This window comes from Lissotriton vulgaris, chromosome 5 (genome assembly GCF_964263255.1).
Source record: "Lissotriton vulgaris chromosome 5, aLisVul1.2, whole genome shotgun sequence".
In the NCBI taxonomy this organism is placed as follows: Eukaryota; Metazoa; Chordata; class Amphibia; order Caudata; family Salamandridae; genus Lissotriton; species Lissotriton vulgaris.
Genome location: NC_141693.1, coordinates 969,681,222 through 969,701,532, shown reverse-complemented (window position 1 = coordinate 969,701,532; position 20,311 = coordinate 969,681,222). Strand labels below are relative to the sequence as shown.

Here is a 20,311-nt window from a genome sequence, read left to right as displayed (position 1 = left end):
ATTTTTCCCAATCTGGACTTCAGGGTGCCATTTATTTGTTCCACTACCCCAGAAGCCTCTGGATGGTAGGCGCAGTGCAATCTTTGCTTCATTTTGAATGCTTTACAGAGTTCCTCTAGGACATCGTTGGCAAAATGCCCACCTTGGTCCGTTTCGATCGTCTCTGGGATCCCATACCTAGGTATCAACTCCCTGAGCAACAATTTTGCTGTGGTGATAGCGTCATTTTTCTTAGCTGGATATGCTTCCACCCACCTGGAGAATAGACATACTATGACTAAGACATATCTATATCCTTTGCATCTGGGCATGGTTATGAAGTCTGCCTGCATTCTAACGAAGGGCCCTACTGCCTTCCCAATAGTGCTCTGCTTTACTACGGTCTTCTTTCCTGCATTGAATTGCTGACACACTAGGCACCTCTGGCAAAGCCTTTCCGCCTGGTTCTTGAACTTTGAATTACAGAACACCTGTTCAAACACCCGACACATCGCATCTCTTCCCATATGTGTTGGCTCATGTATCATTCTGACCATGGGGTCGATCAAACTATCAGGCAGCACAGGCCTCCCAGCCGGATTCACCACCACACCATCTTCTCTCAACTCGCATCCATTTGCGGCCCACCTGCCCTTTTCTTGCCTGTCTGTGGCTTGTTGCAACTCTTTTAATTCGTCCCACGTTGACACATTCTCAAACAACATAAGTTGGCAGCTGGTTCCATCCCACAGGGCAATTTGTAGGGACATATGGTGTCGGGCACAAAACTGTGCAATTTGGTCAGCGTACCTATTACCGGCAGTCACATCATCATTTCCAGATCTGTGAGCCGCACACTTGACCACAGCCAATTCTTTGGGTAATTGGATAGCTTCCAGTAAGTCATGCACCACCTTCCCATTTCGGATAGGTGTGCCTGAGGAAGTCATGAATTCTCTTTGTAACCACAATTGGCCGAAGTCATGAACAACCCCGAAACAGTACTGACTGTCTGTGTAAACAGTAATTCTTTTGTTCTTTCCCCTCTTGCATGCTCGAGTTAACGCGATGAGCTCCGCCACTTGTGCAGATTTCACCTCGCGCATGTAGGATGCCTCGATGGTTCCTGTCAGTGTAACCACAGCATAGGCAGCACTTAGACTTCCACTCTCATGTCTCAAACACGAGCCATCCACGAACATTGTTTTATCCCCGTCAAGTAGCGCTATTTCACGGATGTCTGGACGGGGTTTTGTGCTATATTCAGTTAGATCGATGCAATTATGTTCCCCTTCCTCATCAGAGTCCACATCCAGAGGGACGGGTAACAGTGTCGCAGGGTTTAGGACATTGCACCGGGAAATAGTTACATTTTCAGCACCAATCAAAATTCTCTCATACTTAGTCAGCCGACTAGGTGTGAGGTACTGGGTCTTAGTTCTAGTCAGTAGGATGACAACAGAATGAGGAACATAGACAGTGACGGGATGTCCCATGACAATGTTCTCACTCTGTTCCAGACTGACGCAAGTAGCAGCAACGGCTTTTAAGCAGCCAGGCAGTCCAGCAGCCACTGGATCTAGGGTGGCCGAAAAGTAGGCTACCGGTCTTCTGACTAATCCGTGCTCCTGGGTCAGGACCGAAAGAGCACAATTCTCTCTCGTGTCACAGAACAGCTCAAAGGGCTTAGTGTACTCAGGCATACCCAATGCAGGTGCGGTACATAGACAGTTTCTCAGAGTTACCCAAGCATTCATGCTTTCACTGTCCCAGTGGACGGGGTCTTCCACTCCTTTCTTTGTCATATTTATCAGTGGTCGGGCTAGAGCTGCAAATCCTACAATCCATTGTCTGCAGTAACCCACAACTCCCAAGAACATTCTCACCTCTTTCTGGGTGGTGGGCAGTTCCATTGCTTTAATTATTTTGATCCTTTCGGTAGTGACCTTCCTTATTCCTTTTTCTATCTGGTGCCCCAGATATTTTACTGAGTTTTTACAGAATTGTAATTTGTCAGGCGACACTTTATGTCCTCCTTTTCCTAGGTGATTCAGCAAGGCAATTGTGTCAGTGACACAGTCAGACTGGGTTTTAGATGCCACTAACAGGTCATCTATGTACTGCACCAAAACAGACTCTCTCGGCAGCACTAGGGATTCAAGGCACTTTTTCAGTATCTGGTTGAAAATCGATGGACTTTCGGTGTACCCCTGGGGGACACGATTCCAGACATAGATATGGCTGTCAAATTCAAAACTGAAAAGGAATTTGCTTTCGGGATGCAATGGGATGGAAAAGAATGCGTGGCACAGATCGATGACAGTGAACCATTCTGCATTCCAGGGAATCTGGTATAGTATTACTGCAGGGTTGGGTACAATAGGACAGCAAGGCACAACAATTTGGTTTACCTTGCGCAAATCTTGCACCACCCGGTACTTCCCACTAGGCTTTTTGATCCCAATGATAGGCGAATTACAGGGGCTGCTCAACACTTCTTCTATTATTTCTGCTTCGAGCAGCCTCGTAATTTCAGTCGCTACTCCTGCCTTTACTTCTGCACTCATTTTGTACTGTCTGGTTTTCGGATATACAGCATTAGTTTTTATTGCTATTTTAACTGGGTCCACATTTGCCATCAGGCCTACATCTTTTCCTGTGAAATCCCACACTTCTGGTACCACTCTTAGCTGGAGTTCCTCAGGTAAATCCTCAATTGTCAAAGGCTTGATATCAGCATCTTGTCTGACTAACATCAGTTTGTACAGGCCATCTTCATCGGGGGTCTGAATTTCAACGCCATTTGGTGTGCAGAAAATGGTACAACGCATCTTGCACAACAAATCACGTCCTAGTAGGTTTACAGGACTGGAATCACAGACCACAAATCTGTGCATTTCCTTGAAATTTCCTATAGAAATCTCCATTGGTTCAGTTACAGGGGTACTTATTATCTGATTCGAGACTCCCACTACTTGGATTGCTTCTCCCGAGAGGGGTAGGTTAGGAACATCCACTGTTCTTACAGTAGATCTGGTAGCACCAGTGTCCAACAGAAAGGTGACGTCTTTTCCCTCTACCTTTCCTTCAATGTATGGTCCAGTCTGGTCTACCGGTAAGGAGGCGCCAAGTACGCACTCCTCATCCTCCCCTCTCAGGCCCCGTCAATCTTGATCTTCACAAAGGAAGGTATCATTTAGCAAGTACTGTGGAATGACTGCATTTCTTTCACTCTCAACCTCCCATACTTCCGCCCTCTCATTCTGCTGACCCTGACTCTTAAAATTCTGTCTAGGAGCGCGGGGTACTGGAGGTAATTTTACCTGTTGCTGGGTTTTTCTTGTCCCCTCTTTCGGCACCTGTGGATTTAAACCATTTACAGGGGCATTACCGGCCTGTAGGTGTGGACACTCGTCTCTCCAATGCCTCATCTGGCCGCACCCATGGCACGGAAACTTTTTCATGGCCTCTTCACGACTCATTTTAGGTCTGGGCTTTCCCCCCCCCCCAGAATTGGTATTCGGAACATTATTATCAGAAGTCATTTTACTTAACTGTTTTTCTTGCTGTTCAGCTAATTTTACCTGTGCCCACATCACTTTCTCCTTGAGGGCCTTCTTTTTATTTTCGATTTCATCTTCGCAGTATTTTGCATATTTCAGGACATCATCTATGGGTTTTCCCTGCCAACTGATTTTGTTATCTCGAATCCATTGTGAGATTTCAGGCCTTAATCCTAGCACAAACCTATAACTGAAATGCGTCATGTCTTTCATGTCTACATTATCGATACCACTGTAAGTTTTGAATACCTGCAGTAACCTTTCATAAAATGAATGCACCGTTTCATCACGTTCTTGGGTGGTTCTATCTATACGGGTCCAATCTGTCTCCTTTGCTGGCACCTTTTTCTTAAGGTACTGGATGACCTGGTCATATTTCCTCATTACATCGGGTGAAGGGGCCCCCGTTTTCTCATCCCTGGGATATTCATCATTAGGCCAATCAATTTCTATCTTACATTCGGTCCACAGATCTACAGGGACCACAATGTCGAAAAACCCATCCAGGTCTTTCAGCAGACATTTCTGAACTTTTATGAAACGTTCTACCTGTCTGTACCAGTCAACTGGTTTCTCACGTAATTTCGGGAAGTCGTTTGTAAATGACACAATGTCTTGTCTGGACCAAGGGACATGGACATATTTCCCTCCCGGGACCTCTCTCATGGGGCACAATTTTTCTGTTGGGGTTACTTCCTTCAATACGAATTCTGAAGTTACGGACCCAGCCCTGCTGCCTTCCTTTTTCTTTGCCCACCTGGTTCTCCATTTCCCCACTTCGCCCCATTTCTGCAAGATTTTCAACAATTCTCTTACTTGGATCTGTTTTCCCATCACATTCAGGCTTTCTAAATCCTTGTCTGAGAAGTCTACTCTGTAAGGCTTCTGAAGAATTTTGGAGCGACTAACATCAACTCCCATTTCTGTGGCGGCATCCATTATTTTTTCATGGAGCACCCTAGCACTCCGGGTAAGATTTTTACTGATGAATAGTAACTCTTCTTCATTATACGAGCTCAGGCGCTCAACTCCCACGTTCCCAGCCATCATTTCTTCTATTTCTATTCTTAATTTATATATTTCCAATGCTTTAGGTTGGGGAGTGGTCTCCTTCTCTATCTCCTTTGTCCATCTGTCTAATTCTTCAGGGGAAACTAAAGAGGCGTTCCTAATTCCAGTTGCACTTTCAATCACCACTTCCTTTTGTCTGGGCTGACTTCTTGTCCCTACTACACTGGCCCTTGACTCCCTTATGGGCAGATCCATCAAACTTCCAGATTCACACTCACTTTCCTGATCCTCATCTATGAATACTTCCTTCCTCGGGGTCTGGAAGCTAGGAGTAGGCAGTATTGGGGTGATAACAGGAGGAAGGGGACTAGTCAGGTCATTTTTATACATCGGGATAGCAGGACCAATAGTTACCGGAATGGTCAAGGAATCAGGATGGGGATGCATCTGGGCAATGGTTCTGACTAATTCCTCTCGCTGTTTAGTCAGGGCTTCTCTCTCTTTTTCCTGCAGCCCCCTTTCAGCAGAATTGCCATGCAATACCTGAGGTACTAGGGACGGATAAATACTTGGGGCAGTCGGGGCAACCAATCGAGGGGGACTTTCCCCGAATGGCTGATAATTCGGGACGGTGGATTTCGGTCTGCAAAACCCATCCCTTCCACTATGTTTACTGCTTGTAGCTGTCCCGTCTGTATCACTATCCCTCCTACTTTGGGGGTAATTTGTAAAGGGATTTTGAGAATGCACCGGTTCTGATTCTGCTACATAGGGAGGTGGATTCTTCATTAACAAGTCTTCCAGGTGTTCATCTTCTATGTCCCCCATAGGTGCTAGGTGATGGGTCTTTTCTTTACTTTTTCCTCTTTTCTCCTCTAATACCCCCATCATGGGGAACAGCCCTTCAGTTAACATAGACTGCCTCCACTGTTTCATTTTCTGCTCTTTGGTTGGCGTTGGAAGTCTGGGATACCACTTACTCACTCCCTTATCCATTCGGGGTTTATCTCGCTCTGCAGCCTCTATCTCCCATTCCTCCAAAGCTTCGTACTGGGTCAACCTAGGTCTAGGGTGTAATTCATTCATGCGGGTCCTTAAGTTAAACAGGATCCGACCATTAAATGTACCTTCAACAGGGAATGCTAGGACTCCGTCATCTACAGTATACTTTGCCCAATTTTCTAGCCAGACACAAGTGTGATACCCTTTATCAAACAACATGAAAGAGGCAGGGGTATTTGGTGGGGGAATGAGTACACCTTCCCTCGTTCTAATGGGCTTGTCAGTTTTGAAAAAATTCTTTACTTTATCCGAGAATGACAATTTTCTCTTTATTCCATACATCATGTGCGGTCTACCTCGTATAAGCTGATCCTTATGAAATCCTAGGTACTTTGGATTCGGTATGAAATCTGGATACCACATGCAACTCTCCAGACTCGCTTCTAACTCGGCTTGATTAATTTTGTTTACTTTCGTGCTTCCAATGCTAGCGCGACTTTTATTTCGCGCCACCCAATCAGGTCAGAGAATACAACTACGGTTAACCAATGGGTGCGCGGCCTTTTCGCAAGACAGAGTCTCACGCTTCGGCACTCACCCCTCCTTTACAAATTCAGCTCCGCTACCCACCCGCTGTTTTGACCAATACCAGCGCGGCACGGAGTGACGTCAGAGCAGCTCTCCGACTGACTCCCTCCTTCACAAGGTAACGGAAACTTTTTACTCTCTCTAAAGTGCGAGTGCAAGTTTTAGTCAATAACACACAACGTTTGCCACTATGTCTGAATGTTCTAAAGAGAGAAAAGACTTTTCTTTCGCTACTAGTAAACCACTTCTGTCTACTTTTCATTCACTCTGGATAGACTTCTTTGCCTGTCCTTTCACACCAGTAACATAGAACCCGTTATTCTTCTGACTCATCCACCTTCGTCGGGGATATGTACTGAGCCAGGATTTCACCAGCGAACTATTTTACTTACCAGACAAGCCTCGGAGACCCTACTACTCCTTCCGTATGCGACCCTTACTAGGTGATATCGCAATGAAAGTTTTATAATGGACTCGTAGCTATCATTCACTCCAGAAACAAAGGTCCTAATTAGTGCTTCCAGTTACTCCTTTTAACCCTGCACTAATGATTCAAACTTAGTGACTTCAACAGCTAACCGGATTCTACTCACCGTTAGCTAAAATACTTCCCCGGGGATTCGGACTACACTGAACATTTACAAACAATTCTGGGTTAATTCAACATGCAATATTTATAGCAGCAATGCAAAATCATGTACATTTATAAAAAACATTTCATAAATTTTGAAAAATACAGTAGAAATCAGCAGCACTTTTTATATTCACGGTTTGTTTATGACCTATCCTGTCTACCTAATCTAACTAGTCCAAACCATCCTCTGGCTGCCAGAAATTACTGCTAGAGCGCGCAGTTCTCCCCAGGTCACCCGAGTTACCAATTCCTTCACACGCACTGGGCCCTTGGCGCGAAAAGAAACTTTTTATTACTCCACTAATTTGATTGGGTGATCCGGGTGAGGATTTCTCCTCCTGCACGCTGCTAAGAGTAATCAAGTTTGGATTTACCTCTGCTTACCATGTACCCGACTTACCACAGGCACAATTCTTACGACGGACCTGGAGCTATTAGGGAAAATAGTAGACAGGCCTAACATCCAATACACTTTAAATCAGTAATATACTTCCCACAATTCTGTAAAATGACCACAGACACCTGATGAAGTCAAAGAAACTTTATATAAGAATTCAAAGAGAAGATGCCAAGATAATAAGCGATACACAGAGTAATATATCAAACATTAGAATCAACACCAATAGATAACTTTGCATCAAAAATAAGACCATTAGGATATATGGGAAACTAAAGGTAGAAGTTTTAGAACAAAAACTAGTCACTGCAATTTTATACTAGAACGTAGGATTGGGGATGAGACCTAGAACATGTACTTAACCTAAGTATTTAAGCTATTCTTGCTAAGTTCACTGCAAACCACTAAAGGAAAGGGGAAAAAACTGGAACATGCTATGGTTTTATAAAATCAATGAGTTTCTAAAGGATGGGGGGAGAGAAGGAACCAACTAAAATTCAGACACATATAATTGCAATGGCAATAGAGCAATAACACAGGTAAGAATGCTTTTACCAGATCAGATAAAAGAGAGAGAGAGAGCGAGAGAGAGAGAGACGTAAACCCACAATCTATATTTACCTAGTTCAGATTGAAGACCAACCCTGGCCACGGGTCAGTTGGGAAGACGGGGACAGGGACCCTCAGAAAGGGAATGCCAGAATGCGAGCAGGTACAGCTCACGGACAGTAAGGACAGGATACCCCTCAGGTTCAGGTCAAAGACTGGGCCTCCCAGGGTACGACCAACACCCACAGCTTCGGACAGCAACGCCTGCGTTACCCCCTCCTGCAAGTAATCCGCCAGAAACCCCGATTGGATTTTCGAATTCCCCAGCAAAGTGCTTCGCCAGCACTTAAGATTTTCCACCCCTTATGAGATTGTGGAAAGTATGGACAAAGTGCTCCGCAGCACTTTCAGAATGAGCACCTATTGAGATCGTAGGGTCAGTGACAGGTCTGCTACTCGGACAAGTCGGACAATTTTCCTAAGCTAAACTAGGGCAATTATACGGTTTTGGGGACCCTTAGACCACCCACTAATGTTGCAAGTGACAGCTTCCCACATTGTGATTGGTCAGGAGAGGTGGTGCGTCATTACCACCTCCTAGAATTCAGTTTTCTCATGTTTAATATTCAATTTTGCACACCCGCCCCCCGGGTTCACGTTCCCATGCATAGAATACAGCAGTACAGGACAGTTCACAATAGGTAGCAACAGTATTGCTTCTTCCAAGGTAAGACTCCGTATTCCCAGCGATGTTCCCAGGCGCATTGTGCTTCAGGAGCCAGCTGGCTAGATTTAGCTTCTGCGCGGTTGGAACTTTCTCCGGTCATGTGACGGTGCCCAGCAGAGCTTCAAGTATGGCTCCGCTCATGATTGCCCCAGCCCACAAAGACGCGGTACATGAAAAGTAAGCGAAAACAAATTAAAATCATACATAAAAATGATCACACTGTATACCAAGATAAAACTTAACCAACCCTTACTTTATAATGACTATAGCATTAAGGATTAGTGCGAAAAGACAGATAGGCTAAAGCAGCTGCAGCGAGCAGAGAGCGTGGTGAGAGACAAGCGGCCATATTTAGCATCAATGCGCATGAGCACAGAATCCCTCCAGAATGCGAGTGCGTCACATCACATGGGTATGACCGACGCATGCGCAGACTGAATTTCGGCAAAGCAGCCTTTTTCAGTGCAAGCTTCGTTTTAGTACGAAAAGACAAACAAGCAAGCATCCTGGGGACACCCGCGTGTTGGGAAAACGCTTTATAAATGACGAATGACGAGGTTAATATTATTATGCAGTTTAGACAAGGGTTTTGCATACGAGCAAGGCGTTTTACGGGCAAATCCTTGCTCCATCAGTAGTGCCTGAACGGCTTGACCACACAACTTGGGAGAGTCATGCTCGCAGCCCAAGAGGGTGTCTGGGATGTCATTTACATAAAGAGAGAAAAGGGTTGGCGCCATAACGCAGCCTTGCCTTACACCTCTCTTTATGTCTATTCTTTCCGTTAAATCTCCGTTAGGTCCCCACCTCACTCTTGCATAGTTCCCCTCATGCAGCCTGATTAGTTGTTGTAGTATAACCCCGGGGACTCCCATGTCTCTTACTGATTTCCATAGTTTCCCCCTTGGGACCAGATCAAAGGCGGCCCTAACTCACAAAAGCTACATATAGGTGAGAGTTCCTTATATTAATATATTTCCAAATTAAACATAAAAATCTAAAAACTTGGTCTACAGTACTAATTCTAACTCTAAACCCTGCCTGATATTTTGTTAAAATAGAATTTTCCTCGATCCAGATATTTACCTTGCTTAAAAGTTGGCGTGCAAAAATCTTTTGGAGCACATCTATCAGACTGATTGGTCTGTAATGGGATGGGTTAAGTCTATCTCCCTTCTTAAAGATGGTTTCAATTTCGGCGCCCCGCCAAGTCTCCGGAATTGGGGCCCCCCTTAAAATGTCATTACTGAGCAAATTGATATACGGAGCCCACAAGAGGTTCTCATGTTTCCAGAGATCGCCAGGTATTCTATCTGGGCCCGGAGCTTTACCCTGTTTGACTGCATTAATGGCTAGTATAGTGTCAGACAAACTAAATGTTAAGGGTGTGTCACACGAGTCGAGTTCTATGTTCCCATGTGTCCCCTCTTCGTCGTCCCCACCGCACGAGTACAGGGATGAGAAGTGCTTGACCCAGACACTTTCTGCAAGGAACCTATCCCTCGATGGGGTTCCATCTTTAGTACCACTCGGAATCAGGTTCCATAAAGAGGATTGGTCTTTCAGTTTACATGCTGAAAGCAGGTCCGACCAGACTTTTCCATCCCATTCCTTTTTTGCAAGTTAGATTGTTTTTTTGTACTGCATTCTTTTGTCTGATAATATTAATGTGGTTCCCTTTTACAGCTTTTATTAGTTCAGATTTCGCCTGACAGCAGGCTCTACTATACCAGAGACCTTCCTTCAGATCATTTTTTTTTTGGGCCAAATTGTACTTGCTTGGTCCCTTTTGAGAAGGTCTCTCTGAGCTGTGACATCAGTTTCCCATGCACCTCTGTTAGGGAGATGCCCTCAATGTTATTATCGACTAACGGTGACATTGAGATTACATAAAAATCATAAATTTTCTTTATGATACTCACATTACTCATAACAGCAGGCCATTTTAGGGACCTGCGGTTATTGGACTCTACGGGGTCATCAGATCGAATGTGACCACAAGGACTCAGCTCGGTGGGGGACGCAAATAGCGAGCTACAAATGGTCAAAGTTAAAGGGAGATGGTCACTTTCTATGCGGTTTTCCACCTTCATGTCCAGAAGCAATGGCCATAGGCGCGTAGAGACCAATATGTAATCTAAATGACTGGCACACCGGCCTCTTTTAAAAGTAGGATTACTTGGGCAATCTGATGGGAAACGCCCATTACAGGCGCGCAAACCATGTTCCATTGTCATTTTTAGTAGTTGCAGGGCACCTTTTGAGCAAGCGATGGTATTGCTTGCATCAATACAGGGGATGTTGTTAGCACTATCTTCCTCCCCGTAAATATCTTCTAACCCCACAACTGGCTCAAACTTCCTATTGAAGTCTCCTCCTATTGAAATTCAGTTTACTGTTTTACTGTCTATAATACCATTTGCTAGTACATGACATCTACTTAAAAGTATTACCGAGAGTGAGGTCGGACAAGATTAGAATTAAAGGTAAACTCTACATTGCAATTACAATGACAGCCGAAAGGTGAGGGTAAAACCATATTCCTTCTAATCAAATATTAGGTAATTGCCTTCATGTTCTGCAACACAGGTGGTGGTTTTTCAGAGCTTCTGTATCCATGATAGTTTTTAAAGGTATGGTCCATGACCTGCGAAACTGGTGTTCTCACACATGTTGCTGTAGAATTTATCAGCAAATGAAAACACGTGACACAAGATTACTGCCCTTCTATGTGATTGTAGCTTACACATTGCACATTTAGATTAAAGTGTTTGAGGTAAGAAACTATTTACACCAATATTTGTCTACTTCACTGAGTAACACCCACAATCCCTTGTGCCTACAAACATAAAATCAAAGCCAACACGTGTATTTTGGATGCTATCCATGTGTTGTGCAAATGAATTGCTTTCCAAGGCAAACAACATAATCTGTTCCATGTTGATAATAAATTGGCTAGAATACGGGGCCAGAGGTGTGGTGTAAAGCACCAGGTATGTATTCTAGGGGGTGTTGGTGGAGTGCAGTGCAGTAGGGATGTGTGGGATACTCCGCTGATAATTCTGATAACCTATGCTACACCAGTTGCCCGGTAGGAGATAACCCGAGAGGCCTGAAAGTAGTGATGTACTGGTTTGTGTGCCGGCTAGCACTCTTAAGGCCCGATTCACAGAACTAACTTACGACAAAATCCTAAAATTTCTACTTTTGGTATTCACAGAAGGCATTTAGTAGTCTTAAATTAGGATTTTGTCTTAAGTTAGGATTTTGTCCTCAGTTAGAATTTTGTCCTAAGTTAGGATTTTGTCGTAAATCAGGATTTTGTTTTAAATTAGGATTTTATCTAATTTAAGACAAAATCCTAATTTAGGACAAAATCCTAATTTAAGACTACTAAGTGCCTTCTGTGAATATCAAAAGTAGTAAGTTTAGGATTTTGTTGTAAGTTAGGTCTGTGAATCGGGCCCTTAGAACTAGACATCGACTGTTCCCACAGCAAGGAAGTGTTCCAGCTCTCTAGTTATCTTTGTACAGTGGAGTGTGACATGCTGACGGCCCAACCTCTGAAGACATGTACAACTAATGTTTGTGTAAAATGGCGCTCTCGTTTCTGTTTTCCCAATGCAGCAGTAAAGAGTGCATCATTGTGCTCCCCGTTGCTGTCACTGGTGAGCAGCTGCCTTGTGCACATTCTGCCTCATGTCCCCTGCCAGTCAGAACATCAGTTCTCTAGCCCTTTGAGTAGGTAGTCTTTATGAGCAAAAGGCCAATCTCCTCTGCTATTGTTATTTAAGATTGCTATATTTGGTTTTTTTGTTGATCGTACATTTCACCATCCAAAAGGTCTCTTGGTGTTACAAAATTAGTAGCACTGTAGTTTTGTCAACAAGTACTTGTTCACTCTTGAGATATGCGTTATCGATGATGTCTGTGCGTCAGATATCGACTGCTGAAACAGCTGTACCTGACCACTGAGGGCAAAGATGTAAAAAGAGGACATGTACAGATGAGGTTCACTCAATGCTATTGTCATAACATTGGAGACAGGGTCTTGTCAGTCTTCTTTTGATTTGATATCTGATGCCATGTGAAGGAAGGTAGGATCCTTCTGCATGGTTACCCCCACTTTTTGCCTGGTGCTAAGCTGTTGTTGACTAGCCTGACTGGGATCCTGCTAATCGGGACATGTCTATCTGCTTTCTCCCTAAATTGTTATACTCAGTATGTAGGTACATCCCAGATTGGTACTGGGGTTCCCTTATACGTCCTTTGTATATAGTACTAACGTACCCAGGACATAGGTACCTCAGAGGTCCCCCATGGGCTGAAGCGTGCATTATGCCACCCATGAGAGACCATTCAAAATGGAACTACAGGCCTGTCATTGCAGCCTGTGTAAGCTGGTGCTAGCACTACTTACTAAAGATATAGGTTTACTATATCTAGGGTCACTGCAATTAAAACCTATGTCACCCCTATAGCAGGCCTTTGCTATCCTGAAGGTAGGGTGCTTGTTCTAAGTGAGAGTGTGCCCATGCATGAGCAGGACACCCCTACAGCCTAAGTAGTCCATTCTGCCGGGTTGTCAGTTAAGCAACCATATACCATATAGAGGGACATCGCGTTATGACCTGATGACCATCTCGAAACTGGCTGCAACGAATACTATAATGTTTGGTATCAAATATGTTGGAATCATACCCCCACACTGTGCACCGTTAGGCTCTCCATGTCCGTGGTACCAATCTTCCAGACCAGGACAGCACACAATGCTTGCTGCCGACCAGAGACACAATTCTACCCTCCTGCTGAGCCAGGCTTTAGCAGGGGAAGGCAGAATATTAGGCATCCTGTCACAGGGAGGTGTGACAACCTCCCAGACAGGATTTAGTGTATTGGGAAGGGACGAGTGCGCTTGCCAGCGCCACTTAGTCTGCATGTGGGGCACATTTGGTGTCCCCATGCATTGTCCAGTTCAAACCAGTCCTGGGAGCCGTTGGCTCCCACTCTGGCGCAAAACTGTACAAACATGGGAGTACCCTTCCCACTGTCCAGACCCTCCCCTGGGAGGGTCCCCTGAATCGTCCCAACCCTTTTTTAAGGGTACTTAAGATGCTTACCTGTGGTTGGGTCAGACACAATTCTTCTACCGTGTGAGCACTGTGGAAGTCGCTGGATTTTGTTTGGGCTCGACTTCATCTCCCTTTTTGTCTGCTGCATCGTCTGTGCCTGTGCAACATACAGAAACCTTCCAAGGCCTGTGGGCATCAAAGACACCTGAAGGAATCGCCCTTGGCGTGAAGGAGTCACTCCCCTGCATTCGCAGGCACTGCAACTAAGCTCCTCCGGACTCCGAAAGATTCTGCAACACAGGTGGTGGTTTTTCATAGCTCCCGAGGCCTGCCCTGCCCTGCCCTCTAACCAAGATTGAGGCCAGTATCCCTCGTGGGGGTTGCAATAACCCACCCCCTGTCCAATGCCTCAACTTGCAGTTGCAAAGGCTTGTTGACTTCCATCCAAGAAGATCTTCTGGCTTCAAGGAGCCCCAACCTCGAGCATTTCCTGTGACCAGAATCTTCAACCACACTGTGGCATCGTGGCCTGTATATTTTGGTGAGCTGCTTGAGGTCCTCTCGCGACTCCAGTGCCTCTAGCCTGTGGGTCCATTTGAGGGTCACCTTTGCTTCTCTTGGGCTCCCCTGATTGCTTAGAGCCTGCCCTGACTCCCCTGCTCGTGGTGAGTCCCCTGGACCTTGCTGGTCCCGCTGTTGCTCCTTCTTCAGCTCTCCTGCACTGGTTGCATTTGCCAAGACTTGTTGGTGCTCCTGCCAGACACCCACCCCTCAGCACTCGACATCCTTTGTGGTACAGCTCGTGCACAGCTCCTGGTCTTCCTCAGCGCAGCCTGGTGCTCACAGCAGCAGAGTCAAGTTCCTCGTCAACTCTCCTGCAACTCCCGACATCAGTTGGGCATTCGTCTTCAAAGTCTCCTGGTCACTTCTGAGTGACATAGACTCTGTCCCCTCTACTTACAAGTACCTCTCAACAGGAATCCAACTTCGGATTCTAACAGACACTTTCGCCTCCTTCAGCAGCATCACTTTACTGAACCCTCCATTATGTTCAGCGGGGGTTTCCGACACCACTTCACCCCTATGCACCCGGCTTCCCTGGTGTAGGTAATGTGAGTACTAGGGTATCTGTGGTTGGGGTGACTCTCCAACCTTCTTTCTTTCACTGGGTTTCTTCAGGGTCCACTGGGAAGGATCCTTAATCTTTAAAAATCCAACCACAACTTACACGTAGACTTGTACGGAGCACGCAATCGTGTTTCCACACTGCACACGCTCTCCGTGGGGTTCCCAGTCACTCACCTTGGGTGGTTCCTTGGGTCCCCAGCACTTCTACGTCCTCTTGACACTGTCTTCATCCAAGTTGTGGTTCTTATACCACTTTCTTAGTATATGATTTGGTCCCCCCTGGGGTCCACTGTGTATAACGTGCTATTTACTGTGTTTCTTTGCAAAGTATTGTGTGCATTGTGCATATCTTCGGGTAGGAGATGTTTGTATGTGTTATAGAGAATTATATAATACAGACATCGTTTTATAAATACCTTGTGTGGTTATTTTTCACTTGATCTATACTTTAAGTTTGCATTTCTGGTCAAAATAAGCTGCTTTACTCTCCTTCTGGACTAAGCCTGAAGGCTGCTCTCCACAGCTACCACTTAGAGAGCTTTCCAAGGTTGTCTAAAACCTCCTACATCACCATAAGGGCTGTCTGGACTGGTGCAAGGTGTCCACTTACATAAGTGTACATCATATGCCAGGCCAGCTTCTCACACCATGTGATGTTGTTGCTTGGTTACGAGCATTTCAACTGCTGCTTCTTAAAAGACAACTCAATGACCAAGCAATGTAGTGTCATTTATGTTTCATAACCTAACCACTAGTGAGATGAATTCAAAAATGAAAACAGGAGTATCATAGTCATTGCTCAGAGGTCGGTGCTCAGAAGTGAACCTACAGTTTAAATAACTAAATGCACAGCATTATGGTTGATATGTGTATTTAGTGGTGATGATAGTAAATGTTATTTCTTTCAACAGGATAAGTGTTACCAGTACTGGCCCGATCAAGGATGCTGGATTTATGGCAATATTCGCGTTTCAGTGGACGATGTCATAGTTCTTGTAGACTACACTATTCGGAAGTTCTGTATCCAGCCAGTGAGTATTACGCTCACCCTAAAATGTTCTGACTTTTTAAAACCAGTTTTGATTCTTTTTATTAACCTGCATAAGGCAACCGCTCACAGCACACCCATAGAGCAGAGGCAACTGGCGAACTTAGGTTGTACATACTATACCCATGTTGCATAGTCAACAGGCAATGGTAAACAAAGTGCAAGGTTCATATACACAATTACTGATCAGCAGCAGTGAGCGGGGCAGAACAGACAGGAGTTTTATAAGCATCCTCCAAAACAAAAAAGGCAGGATGGACAAAACTCTGTGCTGGGTGATTCGAGAAGATCCTCCCTCAAGAAATGTTTGAGACTGTGTAGGCGTCAAAAAGAGTACATACCTCACACTTTTTTCCCAAGAATATGGCTAAAAACATAGGTTTGCAGGCAGTTTGAAGACGAACTCCCCAGAACCTGAAATAGTACTCTGAAATAATATTGCCCTGTACCACCAAATGTGCTTGTAAAAGGAATAATGTTTTTGGGTGCCAGCTGATCAAACATGCCCACTGTAATTTATACACAAGGAAGAAACCATGGTGAGAATTCCTGCTATTATAGCCTAATTCCAGAAATAATGTGGTTTATTTTCATTTTCCAACAAATAATAGTATATGCTGACATGATACAAATGTATAGCAGGGTACTTCGGATCTTATTTTTGTTTGCTGAACAAAATATAATCGCATAAATATAGACCTGCTATTTTCGTTGAGTGTGAGCACAAGTGTGGGGGACTACCTTTTTTTTAAACCACAGGCCTTCATTTTAATCCTATTCCCCGCCTTCTGAAGCACCACACTTTCCCTCAAATATTGATCTGGGTAAACCAAACTGGAGACTGAAAACCTTCCGAAGAGCAAATCTGGAAACTGAAGCTGGAAAGGGCTCAAAAGGTTGTGAATATTGATTAAGCAGTTCCGTTATAGCCTCAGACCTCCCACCACAAACATAGGAAAACTAAGATGGAATTGGTAAGGGAAAGGTTGAATCTTCTTTAGGTAGGCTTGGTAGGTTGTCCTTATCCTTATCAACCAGTAACAGTCCAAGCTTTTTATATGCATTCTGGTAGCACTGTTACCTTTAGGGAGAGTCATCAATTTTTTAGGACAGGTTTCTCATACTCCAGCACAACACTCACAGATGCAGAAGGGTTCCCTCTACTATCATTTCAAGTTCACAGGTAATGTCCAGGTCCCACTGGTTTACTGGAATTCATTCAGATAGACAACATATTCCTCTATCACAGTACCTCCCAGACCCTCCATTTACACAAGAGAAGTTCTAGGGGAACAGAAGGCATTCGCTGGCAGTATCTTGACCCCTTGGTTACCTTTGAATGAGCAGGATACTAGTGGAACGTGTCCTAGAACAAAATACTGGACACAAATATTCAACTCAGTTTGTATAGCCCACCCACCCACCTTGTTCTCTCTGGCCTTTAGAGAAGGTCTGGTTAGTTCAAGAGCATCCTAGGAATGCCAGCCTTCCCAATGGCACCCAGGTAGGGGGAATATGGGTTGGAGTATCATCAACTGAAAGTGGAGTTTCCTGTTTCGATTCAAGTGGGATACGTACTGGGATACATACTGGGATCAGTAAGAGTAGAACTAAGAGGAGCGAAGATTGCCAGCGAGTCATCAGTGTTAGCCGACACTCCAAAATTCTAATGGGATCCACGTTACAGTCCCTACATTGAGTTGGCGCCTCTTGGGAATGTGTTTAGGGATAAACACACACATTGCGATTTACTACGTTGTACCTGATTTATGCTTCAGTTATAGAGTTTATGTTCCAATGAGTTATCAGTTGGACAACTTTTTTGAGGCTTAAAAAATTGCAAAGTATGTTAAAAATGATATACAAGTGAAGACTGGGAAACACCCTTTACAACACAGTCATTACATCGCACTACACTTACAACGCATGTCACTAAAATGCAGGCATTACAACGCATACCATTACAACGCATGACACTACTTTGCATGTCACTACAAGCAGGCATTACAACGCATACCATTACAATGCATAGTACCCCTACACTATCCAACACTTACCCTACTGTTGCACCCCCTGGAGTTAGAATAGTAATTTTTACCCCTATACTATCCAATACTTACCTTAAATGCAATGTAATGGTATGCGGTGTAAAGGTAGTATGCGATGTAATGGAATGTGTTGTAAAGGTAGTTTTTTAATATGCGATGTAGTGTCATGTGATGTAATTGAATGCATTGTAGTGGATGTTGTGATGTAAAAACTGCGTTGTAAGTGCATGCGTTGTAAATGTATGCATTGTAACGTCATACTTACGTGAAGACTGTAGTTGGCCCTTTGCCACAGTGGATGCTGTAGAAACCATAAGCTAAAGCATGCTGTATTTATGGATTCAATGAAGGCTGAATATAAGTAAATGTGCAGGGCAGTGCTATAGCACCGCGGCATGTATGCAAAATATACTTTGTTTGGCTTCGAAGGCCAAACTTTCATGATCTATTTCTCAAAACACAATTCTAATGCCCCAGATATAAGAATCGGCTTTATTGAGAAAAGCTCCAAAGTATTTGCATTGTGGCCTAATTAGTATTCCTTGCAACACTGTGCACCGCATAAGCTGAAAAGTCTGCTCGTCCGAAGCGGGATATGAGCCAATTGTAGATTATTCGCAGGATGTGGTTACTGCTGGCATCTTATAGGGGGTGATTACTGTAATGGGTACCCTTTCACAAAGGTTACGAATCCAATCACAATTCTGCTACGAGAAAATGAAAGCTAATGGCTGAGTCATAATGATACCACTGGGCAGCATAAACAAGGAGTGAACGTGAAAATAAAAGGCTCCTGGCAAACCTAGAAGTGTGTCGTGCTTACTATTGCATTTCTCTTTCCGCATTCATTACGATGGGTTTTTACAGTTATTAGCTACAAGAAGCCACAGACCTGACCTTGCTCTCTTTGGGTTTCATTGAGAGTTTCCTGTTATCTTTGGTTGGTAATACCCTGCCTAGTAAATACTGATACAGTCGGGTGTGGTGTTTATCAGGTGTGGTATTACCGCCTAATTTCAAGTTCCATATTCTAGGATATGCGATCATGCAGTAAGGTTTGATTTTGTTCTGGTTCTGAGCTGCAAAATTCTGCCAAGTTTTACCTGCCACAATTTGAGTGGGGAAGTAGGGCAAAAAACGGTGGTATTACTGCGCAAGTTAAAATCCTGATTTGGGTGCAAATTTCTGATTATGCTTGCTGACCCAGTGAGAAAGGAAAACCTTTGCATTTGACCAGTATTGGTGGGCGCAGGAGTGAGATGTGAGCAGCAGCTAATAGAGAGAGTGTGTGTTGTGGAGAAACGTAAAGAAATAGAGGGAGGAAAGCAGACTTCTTGTGACAGCAAGTTATGGCTTGAATCAGGCATTTGTTAAATGTAATTACAGCTTTCCCCGTTCCCGGAACAAACTGCTAACATTTAACACATGGATAGACAATACAAGTCTTTGCAAACTGCATACTTAATATTAATAAAGGATGGAAAATATGATTGATTGAGTCTGTAAAATTCAGGCTCAGAACACTCCCAAACACAAGGGACCAGGCCCCAGCTTTGAAGCAAATACTTTTTTTCAGACAACAAATGGAAGCATTTTTTTTAAATATGTTTTTAATAAAGATTATAAGATTTCATACATCGCAAACTTCTAATGCTTAGGTTTTTTTCTTACATGAGACATTGGTTGCTTAACAATAGTTAGCCGACCTTTCCAAAAAGAGAGTTCAGTTTTCTCCAAATGCTTACACAATGAACTTGTCCATGAACGGTAAGTCCTGACAAAAAATCACACACCCGAAAGGCCCTATTTTTAAATACTGTCTTAAGAAAGGAGACAAAACGTGCCTGGGCTGCACTGGACACTTCCATATCACCTACAGTCCTTCCATCCGTAATGTTGCCAAAGTGAATGCTGAAGCCACACAGTGTATTCCATTGCTTTGCCTACCATCTTTGTTGCACCATAGTTAGGTGCAGATCTTAGAGCCCTCATCTGGAATATTACAGCCTTTAGAAGTATCATTATTTGATACTGGTAAATCAGAGACTAAGCAAAAAAGACTCTCTTTTGTCTATTATCTGGGTATCTGGGTCATGTTCGCTACTGTTGAACATCATTGTTATTTTCCAAGAACAGTGCAAATAAATATATATAGACTTAGCAAAAAGGAAGATGTTTGTTGCATCAGATTTTGCTGAATAATTTGCACATCCTTTAAACTACATTATAGCCGTTATAGTTTCTGAATCAGGAGCTTATGTGGATCATCAACAACAAAATAATCATGACCTTTCCAGCTGAGATTTTTCAAAAATAGATAAAGCAACAAAGACAGAAAGAAACTTAAGTCAGAGTTGTGATTACAATTCGTCTGGTACAGTATCACAACAACTTTACAAACATAGTGAGCTACAGTTGTAGCTGTCCCATGACACAAACAAACCAGATCTTTAAAACCAAGCAGCTGAGAGGGGGAAGGATATTTCGTGGATATTTTGTTAACACGTCATACTTTTATCATTATTAAATTCATGGCAGAACATTGTCTAGCACAAAGGCTACACT

At 43.9% G+C, this 20,311-nt stretch overlaps 1 protein-coding gene across 2 annotated transcripts in view; it reads left to right on the top strand.

Annotated features, from left to right (window-relative positions):
* Positions 1 to 20,311, top strand: part of PTPRE (protein tyrosine phosphatase receptor type E) — a 934,466-nt gene that overhangs the window by 711,030 nt on the left and 203,125 nt on the right. For both annotated transcript variants that reach the window (XM_086922566.1, XM_086922567.1), the window contains one exon: positions 15,562 to 15,681. In XM_086922566.1, coding sequence (XP_086778692.1) covers positions 15,562 to 15,681 — 120 coding nt within the window. The remainder of the gene's footprint in view (positions 1 to 15,561; positions 15,682 to 20,311) is intronic.